General features: G+C 31.9%; 2 protein-coding genes across 5 annotated transcripts in view; one reads left to right on the forward strand and one right to left on the reverse strand.

Annotated features, from left to right (window-relative positions):
* The window catches only part of LOC117169327 (glutamic acid-rich protein), a 45,964-nt gene extending 41,044 nt beyond the window's left edge, over positions 1-4,920 (reverse strand). For 2 of the 4 annotated variants that reach the window (XM_033355656.1, XM_033355657.1), the window contains exon 1: positions 4,573-4,920. The gene's annotated coding sequence lies outside the window, so the exon portion shown is untranslated. The remainder of the gene's footprint in view (positions 1-4,572) is intronic. The other 2 variants (XM_033355658.1, XM_033355660.1) reach the window with 2 other exon arrangements.
* Positions 1-16,916, forward strand: part of LOC117169329 — a 66,756-nt gene that overhangs the window by 41,325 nt on the left and 8,515 nt on the right. The window contains exon 2 of the mRNA XM_033355661.1: positions 12,978-14,408. Within this exon, the coding sequence (XP_033211552.1) occupies positions 12,978-14,408 (1,431 nt within the window). The remainder of the gene's footprint in view (positions 1-12,977; positions 14,409-16,916) is intronic.

Here is a 16,916-nt window from a genome sequence, read left to right on the forward strand (position 1 = left end):
GCTCGACACCTTGACAAATGTAATTCCATGTAGAAACATGCGTTTAAATAAAATATTTTACCAAAAAAGTTACCCACGCTTTAACTTGACAGACTGTATAATATTTAGAAAAATAAGCAGCTTTAAAGAAAAAAAACGTAAGGTACATTGGAATTATATTACCATTACGAATTTCGCGTCGGCTTATACTTATAGACCAACTATTCGATGCCTCGATTATTATATTCGATTATGCCTCAGTACCTTTGTTTCTTTGAACTGCTCCTTTTACTAAATATTATATGTGTGCCCTTTGTTATTTTTATGGATCTAATGACACAAAGAAGGAGTCGTGGGACTTTGGCATGTTGGGGTCTGGCTTCGTGAAAAGTGTAATGGCGCATTGTGCATGCGCATCTTCATTAATTTTCAACTACATTTGATTGAATTTTTTTCAATTCTGTGAATGAAAGAGATTTCAACCACAAAAGCGGTTTAAAATTTGTTGAATTTTCAACATATTTCTAACAGTGTATCTACTGGTCGGTGTATTGCAAAAATGAAGAATGAGGAATCTTTGTAAAATACGTATAATTTTTTTTATTACCTTATACATTCACAGTAAATCCCCGAGATATTTGATCTGAAGTTGGATAAAATCATTGCAAACAATTAAAAACTATAATTGTACGACGAACGGTAAGTTTTATCGGGAGTCGGATAAATGTGGTCGGTATTTAGATTCCTGAATTTTCTACAATTTCCTCATTTTTATAATACATCGACGAATAGATATAGTATTTTTCTGATTTCACGTTTTCAAACGGCGTCTGGCTAGGTGCGGTTGTGTTACTTATTTACTGGTTGTGTGTGTGTGGGGGGGGGGGGGGGGGGTGCAGACAGATATGCGCTGATTTTATATGAGACTCATCTGGTACCTTAGGCTTTATGGGTCAAGATGAGCATAGCGGATAAGATGAGCCACTCAATTTTCTCGTAGGCTTTCATTTATTCTGTAACTGTTTTTTTGTATTAGTCTCAGGAAGAACGTTATAAAACTTCTTTTTTAAACATTTTTCCCTTAATGTTTAATAAGTTTGGAGAAATTTAAAGACCTTCTCTCTAAATCTGAGATTCAGTGAAATAACCACTTTTGAGGATTGGCAGCACTGCACCATGTCAATTTAGCAATAATAATCAAATAATATTTTAGTACATTAAATCAAAGAATCAAATTAAAAACTTAAAATCCATTAATCTGATCAAATGTTAAAAAAGGTGAACAGTTCCGATGCTTTTAAAAGACAAGCAATCACACATATCACTTTAATTTCAAGATTGGATTTTCATGTACACACCCGTTAAGTAAGTGCTTCCTATACGAGTAAGGGATCGTCCACAAATTACGTAAGATGTTTTTCTTTTGTTTATATCGTTGTGTCCTTCTCAACTTCACAGCAATTTTATGCTCGTCTTTATTCAAACAAAAGAAAAACATCTTACGTAATTTGTGGACGATCCCTAAGAGTATATTTATCTCGTAGTTCATTTAGCAAACTTACAGCCCGAAAATTAAAAAAATGTATTTCATTAAGGAATTGTTCTCGCTACTTAAGTAAAAGAGTAACTGATTAATCATTGAAATGTCTAACAACTATTTCAATCAGTGAATTTTTCACTGATTCATATTTAGAGAGTGTATCCTGCTATGTTGAATTTGTTTAGAAAGTTCAAGAATCACACAAAATCACATATTATATGTTTTTCCAGTGGTTATTTATATAGCTTATTTATTAAACCTTAAGTTTTCAACAGATTCATATATAATTGTAAAACCGAAATAGGTGAAAATTTGATTTGACTAAAAAGTGTCGTATGGTGCGAAATGAGCCACCTCTTTCTGTGCATTAACCTAACCTCTCAGTGTAGCACTCGGTAGACTAGGATTCAATGTTTCATATTATCAGATTGTGCAGGGTGTTAATTATAGTGTAAATGTATAAAAAATTAATCTGCTGTCAACCAGAGGAGAGAACTGTGTTTCTGGTATATTTCTTAAGCAACTTTGTTAGAAAACTTTTAAAATGCTATAAAAATGAGAAAAACATTGTTTTGGTTGAAAAATACGACAAACATTACCAAAAACGACTTAATACTCCAATATATATTAAATTCAGTGCCATGTAGTAATTGTAGTAGACCGGTCTAATATTTGGGATTTTTCGTATTGTAGAATGTTACTTTTACTGAGACAATGCACATGGGTAAGACGGAAAATTGCTATATTTATTTTTGTAGTGTTAGTTATGGTGGGGTCAGGATTAAGGACTGCATCTTTTTAACGTTAAATACTTTGAATTTTCTGTTCGATGTTGGAGAAATATGTGTAAGGTTTGTTTTCGTTTTAAAATACTCTGACTTAATAATACTCTTGCTTATAAATAATATATAATTAGTCATTTAATTGAGTGGCCCATCCCGCCCTAGTACCTGGTTCATCCCGCCTTATCTTACCCTAGATAAATATGAGCCGGCCTTCGAGAAATGTTACAAATAGAGAAAACAAGATAGAAAGAGGTTTGGGGACTGTGGTCATTATTATTAAAAAACATTCACTTCGTAGAAGATTCGCGCACCATTTCGGTAAAGGGCTATCTAATGCTCACTTTTCAGGCGGCTTTACAGTCTCATAACATGGTGGTTTCGAATGAAAATATCGTACATCTCTTTTAGGATTACACACGTCTTCACGTGGAAGTCAATGTTCGCAAGGACGACTAGAAAACAAATGGCTTTTGGCTATGGTTTTACTACTCGTCCTGCGAACATTGACCTCCCCTTGTAAAGACGTGCCTAACCCTACTTGTGATGTACTATACTATTATTGGTTTGCGAGCTAGGACTTAATTTCAGCCGTGCACGACAGATTTAGTGGTCGAAGCACGAGCGCTTACTTGACTCACGGGACGGAAACTACTCGCTTTGAAAATGTTTCAGTTAAACAAATTAAGCTGTCTTTGTCTCGGAAACCCATAAAGGTTTTTTGTATTTGGTTCCGTTTTGTCACTGGTATTTCAGCCTTTAATTCCTTATGTGTTAATTAACTTATTCTTATCTTCAATTATATTCTATCGGTTATGAGATTTGTTTAGAGATTTTTTTACAACGAAACTACTGTTTTTCCAGATTTTTCGGCAAGTGTAAGTATGGAAAAAACATTGTTTAAAATAATTCGTTCCTGAAAATTGTAAAAAATTGAATCCGTCAAACCTATTTCTTGAACAAGCACTCTCCCTTCGCGTTTAATATATTTAAGAAATGAGAACTTACTAAAAGTGTAACTTTTAAAAATATAATTATTTTAATAAAAATTCACTCACATCCCAGCCTGCCAATTTTGGATTTTCAATATTAAAAAGAATCCTTTTATACTCAGCAGATGCTCCACTTTATGGATGTATGAAGAGAAATTGGGTATATTTTTTATAACAATAAAACTGCATACGCATCCTTACCTAAAATATTCATATTTTTTAAACTATTGATCTTAGAAGATTCGATAAGGGTTCATTTGATCGCCGCCTTTCGCCCCTAGCTATGTGATATACTATTGTCCTAAGCTCAATACTTGAGAAAAGGAATGCAGTTTTAAAATAATATACTTAAGCTGAAAAATTCGTACATAATTAAAACTTGAATTAGATTTCAAAATTTCAAAGTAATCAAAATCGAAAGCCTATTTATTAATTTTGCAATTCAAATTATGAGATATGCTCTCAAGTTTTGAAATTCTTAGAGTGTGAAGCGTTGTTGAAGTACAAAAATTATTTTATAGTTTCAACTAAATAATTTTGTTGATTCATACTTGACGATATGGTTGAAAAGTTGGCATCTTTTCTACAGAGAGACACGATTTTATTTATATCCTCTTTATAAAGCTATTTTTTATCCACATCTTATGCATTTATTGCTTTTTATTTTATTTGACACAAATTTTAATTTAGCAATTTAGTAAGAGAAATAAAAATTCAATTTTCAGAATTAGCAAACATGTTAATCTTTTAGAACAGAGTGCGTTAAAAAAAACCTATTTTTAAATATTTAAGTTAAATTTTTATTTTGGGACATTTCGAAAATTCTAAAATCATGTTATTTTTAGTCGTTCAATTTTAAAATTATACAATTTGCCTCATTGTATAATTTTGCAAGACTATTGGAGGATGAATTTGAATACTTAATATTCGACATCTTTCAGCTTTGAAGGTTTTATTTTTAAAATCTAAATGACAGGATACAATTTTTGAAAATTCGAAATTGAAACTTGAATCGTCAATGATCATATTGACTATATTCTTCATTTGCGTAAATTAAAATTCAAAATATTGTTATCCTTGAATTAAAAATTTCAAAACATTAAAATGGCTAAATATTTCTTGTATTCTTTCATAAAGTTTTTCAAAATTGTAGATTCTGAACCAGATTATCGCTCACTGACTACAAATTTTATTCTTCACAGTATCACATTTTAGGGAAACATTGAGTCACCGAAAAAGAAAAAAACACACTTTACGTAAGTCACTAAAATCGTCGTACCTCAATGATCGATCGATTGGTCGATCGATCAAGGATCACGTCGCGGATCTCAAAGATCTCTTCGAGGAAGAAGATGATGCGCCACTGTGCGACTCCTGGACACGATGTCGTCGCGATACCGGGTGGGTGGGGAACTTTTGCGTGGGCGAAATTCGACCCACTTTTCTTCAAACCGCCTTCCTGCCTCGACTTTCCTCGAACTTGCGAATCGCTTTACCGGTGGAATCTCCTTGAACGCTTTTAAAAGTACCACCTAGGAAATTTTATTAAAAATTGGAATAATGATTATTTCGAATCTGGTGGTTTTCAAAGAGAAGATTGTAGTTGATTTTGAGAGTTTAGGGTTTTCGAGACTCAGGGAAAGATCAAGACCTGGATCGCACGGAGGTGGCTCCGGCTGCCTCCCTCCCAAAAGTTGATATTTTTGACTCGTGACGTCACAAGTCGAGTGACCAAAATAGAGTCGGATCTTCTAGGACGCATCTCGATTGCTGTGTAGACTTTTATCCTACAATGCATTCTTGTTCTCCCTTCTCTTCTGATTAGTCTGTTTACAATGCACTTTTCGATTATGAAAGTGTGAGGTGTGAATCAATTTTGGAATTGGTTGCAGGTTCAATTAAGCACCGGAGCGGAGTTTTCATTTGAGTTGTGAAAATTGTTGATTCAAGGAGGTGAATGTGGAAAATAGTTGTTTGGACGAGTTGAAATTGTAAGATTTAGCTGTTATAAGATTCATTCATCAGGGGTCATAAAAATCCTGAAATATTTATGAAATCTTTTGGTATTTTTATTATTTTTAATTATTTTCAATATTCACGTGCACAACATTTTAAGTTTCTGTTTTAAAATATATTTTTATAGCTTCAATCATAATTAATATTTACAAATAAAAGTGAGAGAAAACACGATTTATTCTCGAATTTATCAAATTAAGATTCCAATAAAAATCGTTTAGACTGGAAAAATGACTTTTTTCTTATAAATTTCAACCACAAAATACCATCATTATAATCAGACTAACTATTTTAGAGAAACATCGTGATTCAATCAGGCTGTTATTGCTCTTTAATAGTTGGCACTGCTTTCGTGTAATCAGGTTCACTGGGAAAAGATAAATTGTTCTGAACATAGTCCGGCTACTGGAAAAGCTAGTCAAAGCTATGTCGATTTTTTTCTGAAATTGGTAATTAAATTCAAATGTTGGCCAGTAAATTTAAATGTTGAAGATTCGAGTAAAGTTCGTTGTTCACATTCAGCAGTTGACAGCATAACCACAATATCAAGAAAGTAAACGTAACCTGCAATAAACCGACCACAAAATCATTATTTTAAATTTCGCGCACTTCCTGATTCCAGCAGAAGCTGTCGGCCAACTTTAGTCAACGACACACCTTTCTCGTAATATTTTACCTTGGTATGTTTTGTTAAAAATAAGCTCAAATACCTTGGAAGCAAGTACAAATGAGCAGTAATTCAAATTTTACATTATATTTTCTGTCTCCGAAACTGTTTTCCGAACAATATTCAACGTGTTTTAAAGCCTACACTAACCATTTCTAGAGCCCGCGAAAGGTCCGAACTATATAGTCTAGGATCGGCAGAGGAGAGTTTGTGTCCATTTTAGATCCTGATGATTTGTTGGTTGATTCTTGTGTAGAATGTTCTCCTGATTCCTTGTATATCGAGTGCACATCGCAAATTACCGGTCGTTTTGTTGTTATTTTACATTTTTTGAGCTTAAGTAAAAAATGTTACATCTCTGAAAGTTATTAAAGTTTTTAAAATATTTTTTCATAATCGTTTAAAGAAGTGTGATATGCGTAAATTTGATCAATGTTATATGTTGATTTATTTGATGGTTTTTGAAAAAAAACAATAGAAAAGCGCTCTAATGAAAAACCATTTCTATAGTATATTTTTTACCATTTCACAATTTTTTTTGTAATCATATAGTACTCGCTTATACGAAGACAATTTGTTTTAAAATTCCTTCAATTAGACTATTAGTTTAGTTTTTACAAATTTCGAAATAAATTCAATCTTTTCACGTCTATTTGAGCGAGGGTGCGCCTGTATGTGAGGGTTCAGTCGAGATTTCATACATGCAGCTTTCAAGTCCACCCGCTGATGCTGTTACTACAACTCGTATACACAGACGTGAAAAGTTTGTATTTATTTCGAATTTTGTAAAAAATAAACTTAATTGTCTAATTGAACAAACTTCAAAACAAGTCGCCTTCGTCTCAGCGAGTACTATATGATTACAAAAAAAACTGTGAAATGATAAAAAATATACTGTAGAAATGGGTTTTCATTAGAACGCTCTTTTATTGTTTTTCTCGAAAACTATCAATTAAATCAATATACAGCATTGGTCAAATTTGTGCATATCGCACTTTTCAAAATGATTATGAAAAAAGATTTTCAAAAATTTAATAACTTTCAGAGATGTGGTTTTTTTTTTATTTAAACGCAGAAAATGACAAATAACAAGAAAACGATCGGGAATTGGTAATATGCACCCGATATATTCGGAATCAGGAGAACATTCTGTACAAGATTCAATCATCAAATCATCAATACCTAAAATGGACACTAAAGTGCTCTTGCATCCCAGACTAATAGTTTTAAATGCTTGTTTGACTGACCGGATTGCATACCGGCCAGTCGTCGTTAAAAAGCGTTTGATTTTTGATCGCAAAAATAGGTGTACTCGGAGGTTTAAACAGTGCTAATTCAAATTTTAACCTGGAAAGGAACCTTAAGAAAGGCAATATGGAAAAGAAAACATATTTCTTTGTAAAAAAAAAACTATTTTGGATAATTATCAATAATTATGATAGATGTAATATATGTCTGATGTCAGAATAGTAATTGTTTCCCGGTTGTTAAAAGTTGTACTGCACTCGAGTTTTCTGAAAATTACCCTTAATAGTCTATTATTTTCCCATTTTAAGTCCTCTGTTTCCCATTTAAGTCCATGTGATGAGTATAACAGCTGATCAAGTCAGCCCTAAGATTAATATTTTTTCACCCATATTGAAAAATAAAAGTTTAAATAACGCGAAGATTTTTTTCGGGAAATGTTAATAAATATTAAATGATCGTTTGTGGCCTTGCAAAGAGTTGGAGGGAGAAAAAAAGTTTATTTATGCAAATAATGATTATCGACGGGCACATTTAGGTTTTACAGCAGAAGTTGGACTTTTAACTTTCTCTGACGGTAATCATGCAATCTGTTTTACGCACAGACCCCTAGAAGTTCAAAATTGTCTACTCGCTGCGCTAGTGCTGCTTTGACACAGCTGATACCAGACTCATACGTATGTCAGACCAAATATTTATTTGCATTTCAAGTGCAAACATTAGTTTTTTCATTATTTGTGCATAATGTTCGTGAGCGATTTTTGTTGTTTTGTCCCACTTTGATCAATATAAACCTCATAACTAGCCCATTGACAACATTGCAAATTGCCTGCAGGGTTTGACTTAGTGATGCCGTCGACCGATCTTTCCCGATATCGACACGATCCCGAGTCGATCCCAGCCTCCGGTATCGGGTTTGGATCGTGTCGGTTTTAGCTCGACTCGACTTTGAATCGGGAAGTCGAGATATCGGCTCGAGATCATGTCGGGCTTTCGATTCTCCTTCGGCAGATGTGCTCTTCTCACTTGAACCTAGCGGAGAGGGAAATTCTTCAATGGGTTGACGTCCTCCCTTCCCCCCTGACTCCCCCATAACCTGGTTAAACCGGTTATGGCTACAGTGAAAATCCTGAAATATATTTTCCCCGTAGATAGTGAAAAATTTGAAGATAAATATTGAAGATAAGTTTCCTACCAGAAATGAAACAATTACATTTTTAATTAAAAAATTAATTTTCTACTTCAAAAAGAACGAACTTAAAAAAAATGTTGGATTTGTAATTCGAGAAATTACTTTTCAAATAAAATGATGAACCTTGAACTGCAATAATTACATTTTTAAATATTAAATAAATTTTCAACCAAGAAGAACGTTTTTTTTTTAATAATAGTTGAATTTGTCAAAAATAAACTGAACTTACAACAATTTACCTTAACTTTAAAACAAGGAGTTGAATTTTCAACTAAGACACCTCATTTTACACCAAAAAGAAAAAATTTTCAGAAACGATATGAATTATGAAAAATAAAGTTAAATTCGTAACGAATGTTTATTCGAAAATCAATAAGTTCAATATGTTAGAAACGTTATTATTTAACCAAAAACACAAATCATGAAGAAAATAGTTTCAATCTTTAAACAGTAAAATTAATCTTCATTTAATTATATAGTGAAATTTTAAACTGAAATATATATAAATTTGCAACTAGAAACCTGCAGTTAACTTTTCATTTGAGAAAATTAATTATCAAACGGTAAAACGTGTTGTGAAGAATGTAGTTAAATTTTCAACAAACAAATAAATTTCCAAACCAAGGTAGTTGAAATTTCCAATGAAGAAACAAACTTTTGCATTCAATAATGACTCTTTAACGTGAATACTTGAATATTCAGTTATAAAACACATTTCTACCTCAAATAAACGGTTTTTCAACGAAATAGTTACATGTTTTATCAATATGATTATTATTTATAAGAACTATTTTTGAGAGAATACTTTACTGGTTATTGTTCTCTTGTCTTTGTTTTTTACAAAAAATTAAATTTTTATGAACACATGATATTTTAATTCCCAGGGAAAAAATGATTTCTAATTGGAAAAAATTAAAAATCCGAGTTTTCAGCAATATAGTTCAACTTCCAACCCATCTTCTGTCAACTAAACTCTAGCATTTTCGATCGGAAACCTAGATTCCAACCTAGTATTTATATTTTTAATTTCACTGAAAAAGTTAAATTTTCAATTAAATTTTAGTTTTAAAAATTAAATTGCGACTACACAGGTAAATTAAAATAGTTCCATTCTCTGAAATGTTTTATTCATACACATTTCTTTTATTGTACATTACGTGTAAGTGCTCTAGCGTTTAAATAAAACAATTCCTGATGAGAGATGTGTTGAACTTTCATTTTAAACGCTTAAAATTTAAAACTGTTCTACTGTCAATATTTTTTTTCAGTTTGCTTTGCACTTTACAGTTTACTTTGCATTACTTCAAATGAAAAGAACTTTCATCTTCAGGAGACAGAAGTTTCAATTTCCAACTGCAATGAGCATGAACAATGTTTTTGGACCAACAAAAAAAAAAATAAAAATGACCTGGACTTTTTGCTTACTGTTTAATTTTTAATTAATGAAATGCAAAAAAAATGTCCTGTATGTTTGAATTTCTTGAAAATGGTGCAAAATAATACGACATGTTTGACGTCTTGACCTGGTGACTATCTGACTAGTTTTTTTCAAAATTTATTTGATTATTTAATTTGTCCTTAAAATTATCAAATGTTAATGCATAAATTAATTTTTGGAATATATTTTAAGCAAGATTATATGAAAATACGATTTAATTTTGCTTAAAAACGCCGAAAATGTGCATTTATTTGTATAATTTTTTCTTAAAATTAACAAATGTTAATGCATAACTAAATTTATTGAATAGAATTTGAGGAAGATCAGATGAAAACACGATTTATTTTTGCTTGAAAACGCCGAGAATATGCATTTGTTTATTTAATTTGTTCATAAAATTAACAAATGTTAATGCATGACTAAATTTGTTGAATATAATTTGAGCAAAATCAGATGAAAACACGATTTATTTTTGCTTGAAAACGCTGAAAATGTGCATTTGTTTATATAATTTGTTCCTAAAATTAACAAATCGACGTGCCCAAATGACTGGGTGCGATCTTAGTAGGACGAAATAAAAAGGTGCCATTTCGGGTGGCGAAATATGGAAGTTTAAGAATCCCATATAAATAGTATTGGGAACAACAACGCCCTCTGAAGTAGGCAAGCTTTTTATTTGGTTCTGTCGAGATGGAACCTTGTCATTTGGACACGTCGAAATGTTAATGCATAACTTAATTTTTTGAATATAATTTGAGCAAGATCAGATGAAAAAACTATTTACTTTTGCTTGAAAACGCCGAGAATATGCATTTTTTTATTTAATTTGTTCTTAAAATTAACAAATGTTAATTCATAACTAAATTTGAGAATATGATTTCAGCAGGGTCGGTTGAAAACAACGATTTTTTTTTACTTGAAAACGCCGAAAATGTGCATTTCTTTATGTATTATTTGTTATTAAAATAAAAAGAATTTGTTCATAGCAAAATGTTTCCATTGAATGTCATTCGAAATATAATTTCAGCAAGGTCAAAAAAAAACGATTTATTTTTGCTTGAAAAAGTACAAAATGTGCATTTGTTTATATAATTTGTCTTATCAAATAAACAAATATCAATGGATAGTATCATTTTCACGGAAAATATAATCGGTGATATCATTACAATAAGAGTAGAAGAAGAATAGATTTTTTGCTGTCTATCAAGTTCTGTGATGTACATTTGTTCATAGAATTTGTTTGTAGAAATAATTATTAACATTTAATTCTTAATTTTGATAGCCACGTATCATGCGAACAATAAAAGGAAGCAATTGTACACCAGGAATATACTTTAATAACAAATATGCTTAATGTAGATTATTTGTTATTAAAATTTACTAAGAACAATAACCTTCGGAAGATAACTTTTTTTTTCTTATACCGCTTTGCATTGAATCAAAGTGATCTGAAGTATAAAAACAATTGTTTTTACGGGAATGAAACATGGAATGTAAAAATTTAACACTTCGCTATTTGCATTAAAATAAAAATTAAATAAACAAAAAAAAACTAATCCACTCTCAACTTCTTCTAGAAAATTTAGTCATGAATTTTCAAAAACAAACTAATCCAAAATCGGTGCATTATAGCGTTCTAAACATAATTTTGTACCTCGTTTTTCATTTCACTCTACTGTAAACCGCTAGTCGCTACGTCACAGACACACATCTGGCGAAGGAGTATCGAAAACCCGACACGATCCCGAGCCGATATGTCGACCGAGCTTAGAGAAAACCGAGCACGGGTATCGGAATCCCGATCCCGACCCTAGACAAAATCGACGCGATCCCGGCCCGATCACGAGACAGAATCATATCGAACGGCATCACTAGTTTGACGTTAGCACGTTCGGTATTTCTCCAAAATAGTAATTAAAAAAAATCTTTTCCACTATTCTAATTATTTAGGACCAGAGACACATTCATGCATGCCTTCTATATTTATCATGCCAAATTTTTAACGCGATATCTCATTCCGTGTGGACGTAACTTGAGAAAGAAAACTTTCACTGGTATTTTCTTCAAAAAAAAAGTTTTCTCAACATTTCCACCAGAACAACGCAGAGAAATGGATTTTATTACCTCCTCTTTCATTTCCCAAACTTTCAGAGCGATACCTCATTTCGTTTAGACGTAAGTTGGGAAAGAAAAATTAAAGACCAGGTTTGGTTACGTGACCCTCTCGTCACATAGCCTTAAAATATTCTTTAGGATTACTATGAATCCTGCGTTTTACGAGTTTCAGAAGAATTCATTTTCAATACTTCAAATTTTAAAGCTTTGAGACCGGTAAAAGACATTCAATTTGTGTTTGGCTGGGAATTACAAAAAAAAATTATTATAGAAAAACGTACGCAATCGTCGAAAATCAATGTCCAATGTCGTAAATTTTAGTAGTAAATTTTGAATGTTTGCCTAAGCCTGTCAGTGAGTTTACTTGAGAAGTTTCTAGAAGTTCATTTTTTCTCATGCGCATCTCCTTTTTTCCAGCACCCGGTATAGTTCGCAAAATCTCACAACGTATAATAAAAGTAAAACGGTTCAGTTGAATCTAAATGCGACGCAACAGACGCAAACTAAGGCAGTTAAGTGTCCTGTTCCTCGTAACGTAGATGACATAACTTTAAGTTAGAATTCGGTACGTTTGATCTTCAAATCTAAATTTGGTGTCTTCAAGTTTTTAAAGTCTCAAGTCCATTATAAAAAATCTAAAAACGTAGCAAAACATTAGTCCTAGCCTAACTTCACTTTAAAAGTTGGACATCTAAAACAGAAGAAATATTTTTTAAAGAATGCAAATTTTTAGTTTGACGTAAACGAATTTTTGCAATAATCCAGGCAGCTATTATCAAAGTACAAAGATCTCAATATTTTTTTGATGAGGAAATTCATTTTTGTTACAGAAGAGTCAATTTACACCAATTCATGTCCTTAGTTGAAAGAGATAAAACAAATTTAACGTAGTAAGGTTAATACAAATTATATAGTATGTATTTTAATTGATTAAAGGCAGTTATTTATAACTATGAAAATACAATTCGAAACTTTGAAACCGAACTTGATACCGAATTTGTTTTGTCCAAGGGTCAGAGGTTTCCAAGAGAAGCAATATCAGTTAGCAGCTCAGAAACGACACGAGGCCGATCTCAAGTGTAACTACTATAAGCAGACGGTAAAGTTCTTTGAACGTGAGAGTGAAATCGCCAAGCACTTCAACTCTTGGAACTTAAACCAAAAGTCGTCCTATCTCGAGAAGTCCCTCAAAGCTGAAAAATTACGAGAACGGCAGGGTCAACTTAGATCGATACTGAAAATCGAAGAGGAGCAGTACGAAAAGGAACTGAAGGCACTTAAATCGAACAAAAAGCCGCTGCAAGATTTTTCCATTGAAGCTTTAAAACAGAAGTTGAAGGAAAAGAAAGCTGAGGAAAGTCTTTATCTTCCGAGAGACTGTCGACGTCTTCAATCATATTTTTATAATACGAGAGATTGCTCTCCTCTGAATAATAATTTGCAGTCCTCTAGAAGGAGTATCGATTCCAGAATGAATCTCCGAGACACCTGTCCGTGGAGCATTGCTCCCCAGAGCAAAAGTCCTGCCAAAAGTCCTAAACATGATGAAGCCGCAGGAAAGTCCACTGGTGTACTCAATGAGCCATACTTCATGAATCTGGAGTACCACCAAACTGGTCAAAATGCACAACTCTTAGGATCAGGAATGAAAGAGTTGCTACATGAAGGTGGTCATCAGGAGCCTGATCCTAAATACACTGCTAGATACAATCGCAGAACTCTAGAGCAAACAAACCTTCGAGGTCGGGGTGAAGATCACAATCCTTACAATTATCAGAATCAGGACTCGCCAATAAACTCTCCCGAACGAAAATCGATTTCAGTTTCACCCGCCAATGGACAATTCTATGAAGATGAGACTGATTATCAACGAGAGATCAATACTATTCCTGAAGATGATAATGTGGAAAATGGTACAATTCAAGGAAATGGGAAGCATCAGGAGGTTGAAGGTCTTCAGGATGTCGAAGTATACCAAAAGTCTCTGAATGGATCTGAACATTCTGAGTCAACTTCTTCAGTTCAAGAAGGTATTGAGAAGTGTACTGCGAAACTGGCCCTAGATTCAGAAAATGCTCGTGAGAAAACTTCGTGTGAGAATTATGAGAGGGAGAGAAGCTTGCCGTGGATGAGAGATGGACCTAGAGAACAAAATCTTTCCGTTCAGATGTTCCGCTATCTTGCTCATAATGATTTGAAGCGTCAGATTTTGGATTTGGGACAACGAGAGCTTCTGGCTTGCAGGAAGCAGTGGTGGTCTCAGGCTTTGAGACTCAGAGACATGAGGAACCGATTGGAATTGATGCGAGAGAAGAATCTTTATAACACGCTAGATCTGCATTTGGATGAGGAGTCGAAGAAAGTTGGACTAGGAAGCATTGGATTGAGGGAACTTCGTGTTACTGAAAGAGAAGAAGTCTGCAAGAATTCTGCTATCTATGAGTGAGTTTATATTCTTTTTAAGGATAATTTTGCAAATTGTTATTTTAATTTATTATTGATTCGAAAATCAGACATGATCAAATTTTACAGGGGTTTCAAACAATTTGGCTCGATGTCTGACTACAATTTATTTATTTTTTAATTAAAGTTTTTTTTCTAGAAGTAAATTTATATTCATCAAATTGGTAAATTCCAAACTTTAAATTGTTGCTGTTCGCTACCAGATAAAAAAGATATCTTAAGGAAATTTAATTTTATTACATTAATTGATTTGAAATTTGTGCTTTATCGCACATAATAAAACACATTGTCATTGAAATGTTTATTTTTCTGGATGTCGTAGACGCAATTAAAAAGTAAAACATTTTTTATTCCAAGGACTAATTTCAAATTAGTATATTATAAAAAAATTATTTAGCTTCTACATTTAAAAGAAAAAGATCTTAATATTAGAAATGTTAGAATTTCAATGACTTTTAAATTTAAATACTTCTAAATTTGAAAGTTTGTAATTTGTAATTTGAGACTTTTTGAAATTTAATTGCAAACTTTATTGTAATTGATAATTATAATATACAATTTACAAAATAAACTTTTAATACCATTTAGTACCAGTTACAAAGCAGTTTCAAGTTTGCAATTTTGATGTTTAAAATTTTTTAATTCACCCTAAAGATAAAACTGTAAATTTAAACTTATTTTATAAACAAATAGCTGCAATTTTGAGATAAATTATTTTACAAATTACAGTAAAGTAATATAAGGTTTTCGATATTTGCATGATGAAAGAAGTGAGATGTAAGCCATGGAAATCCTATAATTTAAATGATTATATTTGGGGAAACCTGCTTAAAATTTTTTACCTGATTTAATTGTTATTAAAAATAATATTTTTTATGGCTTACGATTTTTACCATTAAAGCATACATTGTCTGCCAAAATATGAATTGACGAACCAAGGTAACATTTTGTAAAGGGATAATTAATAACATTACAGACTCTCTAATGTCAGAAAGCGCTTCAAATTCAAATAAATAACAATGATTTTCAGGTTTTAAAAATGGTTTATTAGTCATTTTTGTTCGGAGTATAATTTGAGTTTTACAACTTTTATTTTCAATCTTTTTTTCTTTATATTTCATTAGGACTAATTTTCTATATTTGATTTATTTTTAGTTGCAGTTTAAAATTATGTTCCAATTTTCAAATATTTAGTTGATGAATTAGAGAAACCTGAAAAAAGTCAGATTGAAAAAAAAGAACATTAAATAGAATCAATTTATGTACTTTAACTGTAACTTTTATGATTAAAAGTCTTCACCTAAAAAACTAATAAGGACTAAAATTAATGTTGTACTAACAATAAAATGAAGACTTTAAGACATTCTTAATTCATTCAAATTTTCTGTTTATTATAAAAATAATGTATTTATTCATTTCTTTATTCGAACTTTTTTATGCAAGTCTGGACTTTTACATGTCAGAAATACCAGGTCACGGAATCTTGATTGCTGTGTAGTTTTGCGATTTCTCAGTGAAACAGATCAAAGTTTGTTGGAAACAAAACACCATCCACATCAAAAGTTGGCCTCTTTCGTATGAAAATTGCATAACTCATGATTAAATTTTCGGTAAGGTTTCGGTAATCGAGAAAAATGATTGGAAAAGTTTGTCCTAGAATGTGTGCGCATGGAACAGTTTAATAAAATGCGAAAAAACTCTTTATCTCGATAATCCTGTATTTAAAACAGCCTACTCGTTTATTCATTAAATTATTATTAAAATTAAGCAAGTTAGCATAGCTTTAGGTAGCTTCTTACATGTATTATGCAAAGAGAAAGATATTCATTTATCAATAATTTAGGAAAGAAATTCACAAAACATTTGTTATGAATGAAGATTTTTAATGAGATTCACGTAATACTTATATAGTTATTAATAGTTAATTTAGATCACTTATACAATTAGTAATACGGAACACAATTTTCAAACTAAAGCTTAGTCGTCTACGATTCGATATTAGCAAACATTGTGGATAAATGTTGTATTAGGGATGATAGTGTTTAAAAAAAAAATGGAATGAACAAATTTAATTTCTTTTCTCACAAGTCGTTGTGGTGAGGGCGTCACTGATCAGTCATGCTAAGAAAGTTGTGCCTCAATAACTGCGATCCTACGCACAACTTACCGAGAATCTGACAAATAACATCACGGATTCATTCAACATGTTTTCTCTTTGTGTACAAATAAAATCTCTGATGGATGTGCCTAGGTTCACCGAATTACAGTGAGTTTAGAAGAAACATTTTCAATGCGCCCAGTAAAAATTGGAAAGGGTGGCTTGGTTCACCGTATATGGTGAACGTGGATCTAAATTTTCCGGTTACTTCTATATAAATTTTAAATTATACGAGGGTGGATTGATAAGTTTCCGGCCTGACCAAGAAAAACAACGTTTTTAAGATTTTTTTTTATTTCTCAACATAATCTCCTCCAAGGCTGATACAT

The sequence above is a fragment of the Belonocnema kinseyi genome, chromosome 3 (assembly GCF_010883055.1).
Source record: "Belonocnema kinseyi isolate 2016_QV_RU_SX_M_011 chromosome 3, B_treatae_v1, whole genome shotgun sequence".
Classification (NCBI taxonomy): Eukaryota; Metazoa; Arthropoda; class Insecta; order Hymenoptera; family Cynipidae; genus Belonocnema; species Belonocnema kinseyi.